The 15460-nt window shown below is 34.9% G+C and overlaps 1 protein-coding gene across 1 annotated transcript in view; it reads left to right on the top strand.

The window, feature by feature from the left end:
• RXFP1 (relaxin family peptide receptor 1) overlaps window positions 1-14370 on the top strand; it is a 61309-nt gene extending 46939 nt beyond the window's left edge. The window contains exons 12-17 of the mRNA XM_012783595.3: window positions 3900-3971; window positions 4867-4938; window positions 8404-8633; window positions 10298-10708; window positions 11549-11767; window positions 13918-14370. Coding sequence (XP_012639049.2) covers window positions 3900-3971; window positions 4867-4938; window positions 8404-8633; window positions 10298-10708; window positions 11549-11767; window positions 13918-14219 — 1306 coding nt within the window. The 3' untranslated portion in view covers window positions 14220-14370. The remainder of the gene's footprint in view (window positions 1-3899; window positions 3972-4866; window positions 4939-8403; window positions 8634-10297; window positions 10709-11548; window positions 11768-13917) is intronic.
• The last annotated feature ends 1090 nt before the right edge of the window (window positions 14371-15460 follow it).

Here is a 15460-nt window from a genome sequence, read left to right as displayed (position 1 = left end):
ATTTTTCTCTTTCTTTTCCAATTTGGATGCCTTTTATTTCTTTTTTTCACCAATTGCTCTGATTAGGACTTCCAATACTATGTTGAATAGAAGTGGTAAAAGAGGCACCCTTGTCTTGTTTTTGATCTTAGAGGAAATCTTTTGGTCTTTCACTACTGAGTATATTAATTATAGATTTTCATATATGTCCACATATGTCTTTTTTTTTTTTTTTTGAGACAGAGTCTCACTCCATCACCCCAGCTAGATGGTATTAGCATCATCATAGCTCACTACAACCTCACACTCCTGGGCTCAAGTGGTCCTCCTGCCTCAGCCTCCCAAATATTTGGGACTACAGGTGTACATCTCCATACCTGGCTAATTTTTTATATTTTTAGTAAGAGATAAGGTGTCACTCTTACTCAGGTTTAGGTCCTTTTATATGTGAAGTCATTTTCTTCTGTTTCTACTTTATTGAGTCCACTTCATTTCTTTTATACAACTCATTTTTCATTGCCATTCTTCATCTCTTTCCTTCTTTCTTTAACAATGGCTCCCCCAGACCTACAGCTGTACTTACTGACCCGAACACCCACCAACCCCATAACCTTACATGGGTCTAAAGATTACTGTATAATGGTGTTAGTGTTCCCAAAAATAATATACCACACTGAGGAGACAATGTATGAGGGCATAGTAGGGCGAAGAGTCACCAACCTAATTTCTGAAAGAAAAAGAGAGCCCTTCACAGCCATAACCCTGGCTACTCTTTTTGGCTTAGGGACAATAGGAGCAGGAACTAGTATCTCTTCTCTGGCAATGCAGCAAAGAGGGTTTAATACTCTGAGGGCAGCTGTTGATGAAGATATTGCAAGGATAGAAGATTCAATCTCACACCTAGAAAAGTCACTAACCTCCCTATCCGAGGTAGTGCTCCAGAACCAGAGGGGGTTAGATCTAGTATTCCTCCAGTAAGGAGGACTGTGTGCTGCCCTCAAAGAAGAATGTTGTTTCTATGCAGACCATACAGGAGTTGTTAGAGAATCTATAGCTAAGGTCAGGGAAGGGCTTGCCCGCCGCAAACGGGAATATGAACAGCAAGCAGGTTGGTTTGAGTCTTGGTTTAACAGTTCCCCCTGGTTAACAACGCTACTATCCACCCACCCTACTAGGCCCACTCATTATGCTAATCTTAGTCCTTACTTTCGCGCCATGTGTAATTAATAGACTAGTAGCTTTTGTGAAAGAACGGATAAACACTGTCCAGCCACTAGTATTGCAACAACAATATCAGCAGCTACGGTCAAGTGCTATAGAACTAGAGCACCTAAGAGACCTTGAGGACGAGCAAGAGTGCTCGTCTGCTACCTAGAGAAAGGGGGGAATGTAGGGCAGAGGAATTTGTAGGATAGAGGAAGGGCAGAGGAATTCTTCCAATTGTCGGGAATGTACTTGGGTGGGGCAATGAGCTAACCGCAAACCTTTGCTTATGGTCATTGCTTGCTTGCTACACCGCTGTAAGGGGAATTATGGGATGAGGTCATTGAAGCACAGGTGACTGGCCCATCAGGCAATAGAGGGCAACCAACCCGCCAATTATTTCAAAAGGCAATAGTGGGCAACCAATCATTTTAAAGGTCAACGCATGATCCATGCGTAGTCGGCTTGTGCGCAGCTTGTGCACCATGGGGATAAAAGGCATGCCATTGTTCCGGTCAGGGTCCTTGCCTGCGAGAGTGGCCACTGCATTGGTGCTCTGGGGCTTGGACCCTGGCTAGCCAGAAAATAAACCTCCTCTTGTGTGATTGCAAAAAAAAAAAAAAAAAAAAAAAAATGGCTCCCCCAGAAGTTCTCTTCATTCCTCACCAAACTAATGCTCTAATAATGAGTAAATTTTTTGAAAGAGACCTTTTTCAGAGAAGTTTCCTTTAATCAATTATTCTTGTTTCAAAGTGTTGTTTTACAAAGATTCTGAAGTTCTCTCCCTTTAAATTCAGCTTTAAATTCCCTTTAAAGAGATGCATGCCTGTGATCCCAGTGACTTGTGAGGCTGAGACAGTAAGATCCGTTGACCCCAGGAGTTCAAATCATGCCTGGGCAACATAGCAAGACCCCCATCTCTTAAAAAATAAATAAATAAATTCCCTTTAAAGTCTAATTTTCATTTCACATTTCACAAAAGACTAGTACAATATGTCACTCTTCGACATAAGATTCATTGTCAAAAGTATGTAGCATGATTTCATTAATTCAACTTTTGACTTTACTGAATGAGATTATTTTATTTTATTGTATTTTATTTAAACCACTTCTGATCCTAGGCACAATGTGAAATAGGTATGGCTCTTTCTGAGCACCCTTCCACTTCTCTGGTGGGAGTCCTTTAGTAACAGCTCTACCTCCAGACACATGTTGTATTAGCTCTTGCTCTATCATTATCACAATCACAGAGTACTTACCACCATTCAGGCACTGTTCTATGTGTTGTGTCTCACTAATTCACTTAAATACACAATCAACCCTATGACCCAAGTGCTATTATTATACTTTTTATTTGGCAAACAAAAATTTGTATATATTTATTATGTACAACATGATGTTTGAAATATGTATACATTGTGAAATGGCTAAATTGAGCTTAATAGATGCATTACCTCGCATACTTGCCCTTTTTTGTGGTAAGAACATTTAAAATCTACTCTGTTACCAATTTTCAAGAATATAATACATTGTTATTAGCTATAGTCATCATGTTATACAATAGATTTCTTAAACTTATTCCCCCTTTCTAACTGAAATTTTGCACATTTTGACCAATATATCCCAATCCCTCCCTCGCTGCCTGGTAACCACCATTCTACTCTCTGCTTCTGTGAGTCCAACTTTTTTTAGATTCCATATATAAATGAGATCATGTAGGATTTGTCTTTCTGTGCCTGACTTATTTTGCTTAACATAATATCCTCCAGGTTCATCTATGTTGTTGCAAATAACAGAATTTCCTTCTTTTTAAAGGCTGAAGAGTATTTCATTGTGTATATATACATTTTCTTTATCCATTCATCCTTTGATGGACACTTGGTTTGATTCCATACCTTTGCTATTATGAATAATGTTGCAGTGAACAGCAGCAGATATATCTTCAACATACTGCTTTCATTTCCTTTGGATATATACCAAGTAGTGGGAATGCTGAACGATATGATGGTTCTATTTTAATTTTTTGAGGAACCTCCTTACTGTTTTACATAATGGATGTGCTAATTTACATTCCAACCAACAGCGTGCAAACATAACCTTTTCTTCTTATCCTCACCAGCATTTATCTTTCATCTTTTTGATAAAAGCCATCCTAAAAGGTGTGAGGTGATATTTCATTGTGGTTTTAATTTGTACTTCTCTGATGCTTAGTGACGCTGAGCATTTTTTCATATACCTGTTGTCCATTTGTATGTCTTCTCTTGAGAAATGTCTATTCAGGCCCTTTGCCTATTGTTTAACCAGGTTATTTATTTTCTTACTGAGTTGTTTGAGTTTCTTATACATTTTGGATATTAATCCCTTATCAGGTATTTGGTTTGCAAATATTTTCCATCATTCCATACGTTGTCTCTTCACTCTGCTGTTTGTTTCCTTGGCTGTGAAGAGGCTTGTTAGTTTGATATAATCCCATTTGTCTATTTCACTTTTGTTGCCTGTATTTTGGGGGCCATATTCAAAAAATCATTGCCCAAACCCATATCTTGAAGGTTTTCCTCTTTTTTTTTTCTTCTACTGGTTTTATAGTTTTACATTTTAAGCCTTTAATCCACCTTGAGTTGTACTATATGTTTTTTAATGTCTAAAAGTAACCACAAATCTTTCATTACTCAAGCAATTTTCAGAAATGACTTACTGCTGCCTTTTTTTAAAAATAGGAATCTTTCCTATAACCCAATCCAGAAAATTGAAGCAAACCAATTTGATTATCTTGTCAAACTCAAGTCTCTGTAAGTATTCACATATGGCAATAGTTTTATCATTAAATTGTTATTTAAGTACTAATTATGTATATTTTTATAGAATCTTTCAAATCATAAGCTTTATTTCCAGGATATATAGCTATATACTACTAGGAGTTAAGCTCCACAAAAACAAATAAGATGAGTGCTTGATGACCTATAACAGACAGCTATTAGTTTTGTCTTACATATTTATAAGCTAAAAATTAAACAACACTGAATCATTTTGTATTTTTCTATTAGTCACCAGGAGTTTACATAGGATTGTTTGCTTTGGCCCTCTAAATGCATGTGTGCATATTCATTACTCCATTAGCACTGAGAATTTAAGCATTTGTTACAGGCATCTTTACCCCAAGATGAAATATTGTAGATTATATAAATCATTCCCTGCACCATGAAAAACAAAAAAGATAAAAATTCTGTTAGGATCTATGAATTGCCTTAAAAAGAAAAGCTTCAGTTTATTTAAATGTTCCCTCAGTAAAATGACATTTTATTAGAAAAAAATGTATTATTTAAAAATTATTAGAAAAATTTCAAAGACATAAAAACTCTTCTCCTATTATAATATTGTCCAAAGAATAATGCTTGTTAATTTATTCTACAAATATTTATTGAGTATCTAGTATACACAAAGCATTGTGTCATGATCTGTGAGGATCCAAAAAAAGTCAAATAGGGAAGATAATATGTATGTAAATAACCAATCAAAAAGAAGAGGAGTTAGGGAAGTGTCTAGGGTGGGCTGACTATGAATATTTCATTCACATTAACTGTTAACTAAAAAGCATTTCATTAAATTGTCCTTCACAAAAATTCACTTTATTATACTATGTATAACACATATTCTTTTGATTGATTATTAATTTGGTATTTTTAGCAGCCTAGAGGGAATTGAAATTGCAAATATCCAGCAAAGGATGTTTAGACCTCTTATGAATCTCTCTCACATGTAAGTATATGGTTTCTTTTGTTCTTCACCTTGATTTTAATCTTTATGTTTCCACACATATTGTGATAATACATCCATACCCAATGCACCTAATCAATAATCTTTCCTACTAATTTGACTGCTATAGATGTAATGTTTGTGTTTACCCAAAATTCATACATTGAAATCCTAACTCCAGTGTGATGCCATTAGAAGGTTGAGCCTTTGGGAGGTGATTAGGTGATGAGGGCAGAGCCTTCATGAATGAGATTAGAGCCCTATGAAAGAGACTTCAGAAACCTCCCTTATCCTTCTGCCACGTGAAGACATAACAAAAAGATGACCATCTGCATGCCAGGAAGCACGTCTTCCCCAGACACTGCTTATTCTGGCACCTTGATCATGAACTTCCCAGCATCTGAAACTGTGAGAAATAAGAGTTTGTTGTTCAAGCCATTCAGTGCATGGTATTTTTGTTATAACAGCCCAAATAGACTAAGACATGCCTAAACAATAATTAGCTCTTAAAACTTTGATATTGAATGGGGTGATTTTTGGATTTCCATAGTATGGTAGAATGTCAGAGGAGATTTCTTGAATATCAGGAAACATGAGTATGGGAAGAACCCATTCAGTCTTGTTAGACGTTCTCCTCAGCTCTGGGTACTATCCACAGATATAGATGTTTACCCAATGAGCTAGTAATTTGTATACATGTGGTACAGTGCTATTTGATGAAGAAGCAGGAATTTCTAAAATGTAAAATAATTGTAAATAAATAATTGCCGTAGATAAAAGAAGGTAAGAAGAAATTCCCCTCAGTGAAAATTGCCCCCGATGTCAGGGCATAATTGGAGTAATGTACACAGATGAAATGGTAAATGTTGAAAAATCTTTTATACAAATAGTGTATTTGGTTGTACTTTTGAATTCATTTTTTATGTAGAAACATTTTTTACTTGAATACAATCTTATAGCAGATATTAGAATGATCCATTCCATGGTAATTAATTTCCAATCATTTAGAAAGTGTCTTGTCAGTCTATGGACATACCACCCTGAATGCACCTGATCTCTTCTGATCTCGGAAGCTAAGCAGGGTCGGGCCTGGTTAGTACTTGGATGGGAGAAAGTGTCTTGTCAGCCATTGTCAACTGTATAATCTCACTTATATTTTAAGTCTAACACAGCACACTGGTTTTGTTTTCCATAATTCCTCAGAGATAATGCATATAAAAGATTGCTTGCTTGCACACATAAAACAATCTGACTAAACTAAGCAAAACATAATTTATTGGGAGAAAATGATATGGCTCACAAAATCTAAGGAACAGATTTGAAATGGGCAGAAACCATGGCAGCAAGAGTGGTCTTATGCATGCACTGCTGGAGTTATCCACCCAACTCATTCAGTAAGATCCAGAGTTCCAGGAGAGAAAGTCTAATTGGTCTTGCTCAGAGCACTTACCTGCTGTGGACTAAGGGAGCGCCTCCACTGATGGTCCCACCATGACTTCTCACAGAGCGAAGAAGTGATTCCCACAAAGGAAATCAGGACACTATTACCAGAAGGGTAACTGAACACCAGGCAGCCAAACCAGCAAAGAAATATCTCTTATAATTCTGTTGATAAAAGCAAAACTTCAGCCTGAGACACATAAAACAAAGTGAAGTAGCAATCAACACGCTTTCTTTCTTCATGCTCTGCTCTCCTCTTCTTAATAGTTCCCAGAGAAGGTGGATATATAACAGGATGGAAATATCAGCACGTGACCTTGAATTTGGCAGGACAAATTGTAATCATCAAGTTTCTATCTTTTATTAGTGTAACTCTTTATACTATAAAGATCATTCATATTTTTTGCCAGAACATATGGCTTTGGAGGCAAATAGATCTCATTTGAATTTCAATTTTTTCATTTTCTAGAAAATTTCCTGACAAGTAATTTGCCTCCACTGAAGATTCATCTCCTATAGTGATGCTAATATACCTTCCTCATGGAGTTCATTTGAGGATTTATTCCTGCTATCTAGAAAATGCTCAATAAATGGTATTGGTGTTGGTGGTAACATACTAGTAATTATTTATTAATATTATCTGGGTGATATCTTTATCAACAAGAGGGGGCTCTCTGTTGATGAAAGAATGCACTCAGCAAATATTTACTGTACTCTTTATTATGTATCAAAATCTAGTGTGAGGCCAGCAAACATATAAAATAATACTCAACATCTCTAATCATTAGGGAAATGCAAATCAAAACCACAATGAGATATCACCCAACTCCAGTAAGATTTGCCTTTGTCAAAAAATTCCAAAGCAAAAAATGCTGGTGAGGATGTGGAGAGATACAAACACTCTTACACTGCTGGTGGGACTGCAAATTAGTGCAACCTCTGTGGAAAAGAATTTAGAGATACCTCAAAGAGCTACAAGTAGAACTACCATTTGATTCAGCAATACCACTATTAAGCATCTACCCAAAGCATCTACCCAAAGGAGCAAAAGACATTCTGTATTAAAGACATCTGCACCTGAATGTTTATGGCAGCACAATTCACTATAGCAAGGATGTGTAAATAACCCAAGTGTCCGTCAATCCATGAGTGGATTAATAAAATATAGTATATGTATACAATGGACTACTACTCAATTGTAACAAATGATGGTGATCTAGCACCTCTTATATTTTCCTGGATAGAGCTTGAGCCCATTCTCCTAAGTGAGGTATCACAAGAATGGAAGAATAGGCACCACTTGTACTCACCATTAAACTGGTACTGACTGATCAACATTAAGGTACTCACACAGTAGTAATATTCTTTGGGGGTAGGGAGGGCTGGGGGTGGGTAAACTCACAACTACTGGATATGGTGAGCATTGTAGGGGGGAAGGGCACATTTCAAATCATGGTTGGGATGTGGCAAAATCATGTAACCAAAATGTTTTTACCCCCATAATTTCCTGAAATTAAAAAAAAAAAAATCTAGCGTGAGCTGTAGGCATGTTAGCAAGTAGTTACAAATAACAGTGTAACCTCTATAACAGAAAAGTCATAGGAGTACAGAGGAGAAAACATTTAACTCTTCCCCTGAGGGTTAAAAGGCAAGAAAAGTTGCGGCACCAATAGGAGTTATGTAACGTGCATTTACATTTGCTAGATTCTGAAAACCCAGTGAAAGTTTCTCTGGATAAGTTCATTTTGTTGATCACATGCTAACAGCTTATATTCTAATACATGTCTAACACTTGTATGTTCATTATGCCTATTTGTTATTTTCACCCACACATTCTTTTACAGTGAAATCAAGTTAATGAGAATTAAATTGATGTTTAAAGTTTCAGAATTCCTATTGTTTTACATTCCTCTGTGTCTCCTATTAAAACATTTTCTTTCTCCAGAGGTAGTGTAGACAACCAGTATTAATGTATGGTGACACTGAATTGAATTTAAAATCTTATTTTATCTTCTCTTTGTACACCAGATATTTTAAGAAATTTCAGTATTGTGGATATGCACCTCACGTTCGCAGCTGTAAACCAAACACGGATGGAATTTCATCTCTGGAGAATCTCTTGGCAAGCATCATTCAGAGAGTATTTGTGTGGGTTGTATCTGCAGTTACCTGCTTTGGAAACATTTTTGTGATTTGTATGCGACCTTATATCAGGTCTGAAAACAAGCTGCATGCCATGTCAATCATTTCTCTCTGTTGTGAGTATTTCCTGGTTAAAGATGAATTATAGTTTTGAAATAGAAAAAAAAGCAGTGCTATTAGAAAATAAATTCCATGAGTGGTAGAATTATTGGGTTTAACATTTTTCTCCTTTTAATTTGTATGTTGTTTTTATATTTTCTATGATGAAAATAGAATTACTTTAGTGATAATAAAGAAATAATTTTTCGAAACAAGAAAATTTTTTCATGTTACACAGATTAATGAAGCTCTCATTCATTGGTTTGCTTTCATACAGTGGCTCCGAAGGCTTAATATTTTGTTAAAGCAGCTAAAATCTTTTACTGCAAATAAAATTGCAAACGTCTATGGTCACATTTTTACATCCAGACCTGTATTTACTTTTTTGTTTGCATGTCCAGTTCATAGATATTGACTTAATAGCTAGTTGTTTTTCTGGTTTCTAAGATACTGGAATCTTTTCCATTCATAACCTGAAATATGTAAATAAGAAAATACTTTCAGATAGTATTAATTCCTTTTTAAAAAGGAATTGGAAGGTGATTGCAAAGTATTATGTTAAATAGGAACTACAAAAGAGATAAGCAAGAAACCAGTCCTCAGGATGTTTGTAGTCTGGGTCAGGTGGCCTAGAATTTAACCATACTGCCTCAAACAAGTAAATACCAATCTACCCTATGTTCCACTTTTTTACATAAGGTGGCTTATATACTGCCCTCACCCTTGTTCAAAGTCTGTCTAATTGTTTTTTCCACTGCCAGTTGCAAAATAAATAGAACTCAGAATTTGTATTGTTAGTTACAAACTTTCAGGTAAATTCGATTTCCCTGATGAAGTCTAGAATATAACTTCCAGGTTAAAAGAATAGGGTCAACTTTATAATTTATACAGTAGTTTTAGGGACTTGGTGAAGAACACTTGCACACTCAAAAAAATCTCACCTCCTTTCTGATATGTAATGTTAGTTTGTTTAAAAAGCAAATATGCCAAGTAGGGTATTACATTGAGAGCTAATGTTTGGGATGGGATAGCCTAAAAAGAGACAAAGAAAGATATAAAAATAGAAGGAGAGAAGCAGAGAAAACAATTTTGCTTAGACCAGCTCTGGTGAGTCATTTAAGCCTCTCAAAATTGTACTGACTGCAAAGCAGTTCATAATTATTCATATCTTCTAAATTATAGGCTTCAAAATTCATAGTCATTACTCTATCACAGGAACTTCTGAATTACTTTCTCTGAGATTTTGGGTGATGTTCTTAGCTTATTGAGCTGGAAGAATCTCAGTGAAAGCGCTGAACCAAATAATGTGATCCTCATCTAGGTCCCTAATTGAATGCTCAATATAATTGCATTTTATTCATTTATTTAACACTTCTAGGGAATGGGTCTAGAATGGAGAACAAAATAGACAATATCTCTGCACGTATAGACTTGCATTTTAAAGGAAAACGAAGAAATGATTGCATAGTTAACTGTAGAGAGTGCTGTGAGAGCGGTTACCAGAAAGAGTTGATGAATAGGTCCTCATCCATAAATCAATTCTTAAGATAATAAAAATTACCTCTTCCCAAGGTAGAAAAAACTTCTCTATTTTTCCTAATACTAAAAATATTATTGTTTATTGATAATTCGAATATACCTATTTATTTTTCTAAATTGTGAAACTTGCTGACCCCTCTAGGTGCCGACTGCCTAATGGGAATATATTTATTTGTGATTGGAGCATTTGACCTAAAATTTCGTGGAGAATACAATAAGCACGCACAGCTGTGGATGGAGAGTATTCATTGTCAGCTCGTGGGGTCTTTGGCCATTCTGTCCACAGAAGTATCAGTTTTACTTCTAACATTTCTGACATTGGAAAAATACATCTGCATTGTGTATCCTTTTAGATGCTTGAGACCCAGAAAATGCAGAACAATTACAGTTCTGATTCTCATTTGGATTATTGGGTTTATAGTGGCTTTCATTCCACTGAGTAATAAAGAATTTTTCAGAAACTACTATGGCACCAATGGAGTATGTTTCCCTCTTCATTCAGAAGTTACGGAAAGTATTGGAGCCCAGATTTATTCAGTGACGATTTTTCTTGGTAAGAATCTCTGTGTTACAAGTCTCTTCATTCAAATGCTGGAATAACTCACAATATGAAACTCATTATGCCTTCTAATGCTCATAAATTGTTATTTCACATCTTCTAATCAGTTCTTCTCAGTATGGGTGGGTGTGAATTCTATCAGCGTCCCCAACAGGGATTTTTTTCACCAAAATTATACCTTTATCATATAAATTCCAACCCGATACAGCCTAATAAAAAGCACTAACCACTTGTATTTCTTGTATGCACCCTAAAAATACTAAGCCAAATATAAATTGGCCCTTTGGGGCATCGGGAGGAATGGCAGGGGCAATATATGTAACCCTAACAATATTTGTACCCCCATAATATGAAAAAATAAAAAATTTAAAAAAATAAATTGGCTCTTTGCCTTCATAATATAAACATCATGGTATTTATTATCTTTTCAAATTCTTGTGTGTAGCCACACACATCATTGGCTTAAGAGTATACATACAACTGTTCTAAACCAGCAATGTAAAAATATTCTCAAAGCACAGCACAAAGTAATTCCATTTTGGAAAAAAAATCACTAATACTAGAAAGTTTAAAGGCTCGAATATTTATTGAATTGCTGTCATTTAATTTTAATATGCCATTTTAAAATTAAGCATTTCGTCATTATTCATTCAACAAACTTCAACTCAAAAAAATTCATAATTTTTGTGTACCACCTTAGTAATTCTTTATGAACAAAAAAATGCATGCTATGTTTTTTGTATCTTTAATAATAGTACCTAAGGATATGTTTTATTTATATGTTTTGAAAAAAATGTTCATATACACTAATAAGATTCCTTGTGTTCTAAATAGGTATTAACTTGGCAGCATTTATCGTCATAGTTTTTTCCTATGGAAGCATGTTTTACAGTGTTCATCAAAGTGCCATAACAGCAACTGAAATACCAAATCAAGTTAAAAAAGAGATGATACTTGCCAAACGTTTTTTCTTTATTGTATTTACTGATGCATTATGCTGGATACCCATTTTTGTGCTAAAATTTCTTTCACTGCTTCAAGTAGAAATACCAGGTACAATTTTTTTCCTTAAAGAAATAATAAATCTATTTGTGCAGTGTTCTTCTAAGAAAGACAATTAAGACCCTCCCCATTAACCAATTTCAAGAATTATGAATCAAGAATGTATGTACTTTAGGCTCTGCTCATCAATAATGTTTAGTGGGAAGAAACTGTCTCATTTTTTTCCATAAATGCCGAATGACACAATTATTAGTGGAACAAAAGAATAATGAATGACTGAAAAAAATTATCCAGTGTTGACATTCTGATAATCACATGTTTAAGATGACCAGAAAGGAAAACAGGCCAAAACAATTATAATTATTTCATTTTTTAACAATGTAAGAAATGTTTCTTCCTGATACATGCAATTTAGAGAATATCATCCCAGAGTATGAGAGAAAAATAGAAGTAAATAGTTTTGGTATTGAAAAATAATGTGCATTACATTTATTAGGGTGACTATTATTTGGGGGAAAAAAAGAAAATAACAAGTTTTGGTGAAGATTTGGAGGTCCTCACCAAAACTTGTCATTTTCTGCTGGTAGGAATATAAAATGGTATAGCTGCTTTGGAAAACAATATGGCAGTTCCTCAAAAAATTAGACACAGAATTATCATACAATATGACAATCCAGCTTCTGGAAAAGTGCCTAAAAGAATTGAAAGCAGGGTGTCAAGCAGATATTTGCACACTTACGTTATTGACAATGTCCAAAAGGTAGAAGTGACACAAGTGTCCATAGATGGATAAATGCATAAACAAAATGTGGTATATATACACAATGGATTATTATTCACCCTCAGAAAGGAAGGAAATTCTGACAAATGCTACAATATGGGTGAACCTTGAAGATATGATTCTAAGTCAAATAAGCCAGACTTAAAAGGACAAATATTTTCTGATTCCACTTATGTGAGGTTCCTGGAATAGTCAAATTCATAGACAGAATGGAAGATGAAATAGTTCTAGAGATTGTGGTATTGGTTGCACAACAATGTGAATGTGCTTAATCCCACTGAACTATACATTTAAAAATGGATAATATGATAATTTTTGCTATGTATATTTTACCACAATAAAAAATGTGCAAACATCCTGTTAATCATATATGTAGTATAGTATATATTCACATTTTTAAAATTTATATATACATAATTTTAATTTTGGTCTATCCCATGGATGATGGTGATAGTATCTTACATTTTATGAATAACAAAAAGAACAATAGCATCACTTAAATTGTAACAAAAACTTGAGTACTTGGTACTTGCATATATATTAGGGTGATTTTTTTTTTTTTTTTTTTTTGAGGCAGAGTCTCACTTTGTTGCCCAGGCTAGAGTGAGTACCGTGGCATCAGCCTGGCTCACAGCAACCTCAATCTCCGGGGCTCAGCGATCCTACTGCCTCAGCCTCCCGAGTAGCTGGGACTACAGGCATGCGCCACCATGCCCGGCTAATTTTTTTGTATATATATATTTTTAGTTGGTCAATTAATTTCTTTCTATTTTTGGTAGAGACGGGGTCTCGCTCAGGCTGGTTTCGAACTCCTGACCTTGAGCAATCCGCCCGCCTCGGCCTCCCAAAGTGCTAGGATTACAGGCGTGAGCCACCGCGCCCGGCCTTATTAGGGTGATTTTTAAAGTGGGTTTAGCCAAAGATGTTTTTGTGGAAATAAATATCTGATCAAAAGCCCAAAAATGCATACCTATTTTTAAATCAAATAGCAGAAATGAAATTTATTAAAAATAATTCTACATATTCTGAGAAATATTATATGTACTATCTAGTAATTAAAACATTTGAAAAGCTATAATGTAATACTTAACAATATGATTTTTCCTAAAATGCAATCATAAGAATGTGAAATCACTTTATGGAAAATATTTTTACCTAACGGAATACTCTTGTTGACATATTCAAGGAAAACCCATTAGCAAAGAACCCTGTTCTCTTGCAGCACCAGCACTCCCTACAGACTGGCACTCTGGAAAAACATCCTGGAAACACATATCGACTTGGTATTGAATTATGTGACATCAAAGGAGTCAATAATTATGACTCAAAAGGAGGTTGGGATGGAAGAACCAAAGAAAGGAGGTTTCTATACCTTGTAGACATCTATAAACACTAAACCTACTTCATTTTTCTCTTCCAGGTACCATAACCTCTTGGGTAGTGATTTTTATTCTTCCTATCAACAGTGCTTTGAACCCAATTCTGTATACCCTGACCACAAGACCATTCAAAGAAATGATCCACCAGCTTTGGTACAACTACAGACAAAGAAGATCTATCGACAGCAAAGGAAGTCAGAAAACATATGCCCCATCATTCATCTGGGTAGAAATGTGGCCACTGCAGGAGATGTCACCTGAGTTAGTGAAGCCGGCTGTTTTCACAGACCCTTGTGAAATATCACTAATTTCTCAATCCACTAGACTTAATTCCTATTCGTAACTGATTCTGAAACCCATTTCTTCACCGAGTATACTGTGGGGTGCTTCAGGAGGGATTTACTGGTATGAAATGAATACCACAGTATTAATAATTTATAATAATGGCTAAGATAAATTAGCTTACAAGGAAATGGGGAAAAATAAAAGTTAGTAATGCTCATATTAAAGGAAGTAATTATATTGATAATATGTATATATTAGTACATATTTTGCATAGGAAATTAAGAGAAGTCTACTTCAGAGAGATGCATTCATTCTTCTAACATGTGTTTATCGAGTACCCACTCTGCACATAGCACAGTGGTAAATTCCTGGAAGTAGATGGTACAGAACCTTTTTAATCTGTAGATTGTGTTTAACTACAAAAGACTATACAAAGTCCATCTGCAGCTCCTAGTTTAAAGTAGAGCTTTGTCTGTCATGCTTATTAGCAAACATAAGAATCATAGGCACTTTTAAATACAGGTTTAAGGTTTGGAATACTCAGTGAAATAGATTAGCATCACAGAAAATGTCTGATTGCTTGCAAAATATAGATATTCTGTTTTAAGAATCCATCTTATCTCTCTTTAAGTCTCCATACACTTGAGAGCCAATATAAGATTTATAACTATGAAAAAAAATGCTTTGCTATAAACTCAAAAATAATTATTTCTTTGTTACCTCCTGCTCAACTTTCTTTTTGCTTTAAATGAGCATCCTCATTTGGGGTTGGAATAGAAGAGTAGAAGTATGGCAAAGAAGTGAATCAGAATAGCTAGAATGAGGAAAAACATTTCAATGAATGGAACAGAATTGAGAATCAAAAAATAAATTCTCATGTATTCAGTTAGTCATTTTCAACAAGGGTGCCAAGACAACCAAATGAATAAAGAACAGTCTTCAACAAAAGATGCTGGAACAATTGGATATTTACATGTAAAAGAAAAAAGTTGGACTCCTACTTCATGTCATATACAAAAATTAACTCAAAATGAGTTAACAACCCAAGGATAAGAGCTAAAACTATAAAACTCTTAGAAGAAAACATAGGGGTAAATCTTCAAGACTTAGGATTTAGCAATGGATTCTTGGATATGACAACAAAAGCCTGATCAAGAAAAGAGAAAAAATAGGTAAATTAGATTTCAACTAAATTACAAACATTTGTGCATCAAAGGACATTATCAAGAAAGTGAAAAAGACAACCTAGAAAAAGAGAAGAAAATATTTGCAGATCATATATTAGAGAAATGCTTAATA

The sequence above is a fragment of the Microcebus murinus genome, chromosome 15 (assembly GCF_040939455.1).
Source record: "Microcebus murinus isolate Inina chromosome 15, M.murinus_Inina_mat1.0, whole genome shotgun sequence".
Lineage (NCBI taxonomy): Eukaryota > Metazoa > Chordata > Mammalia > Primates > Cheirogaleidae > Microcebus > Microcebus murinus.
The sequence above is the reverse complement of the archived record's forward strand: the minus strand, read 5'-3'. Positions and strand labels throughout refer to the sequence as shown.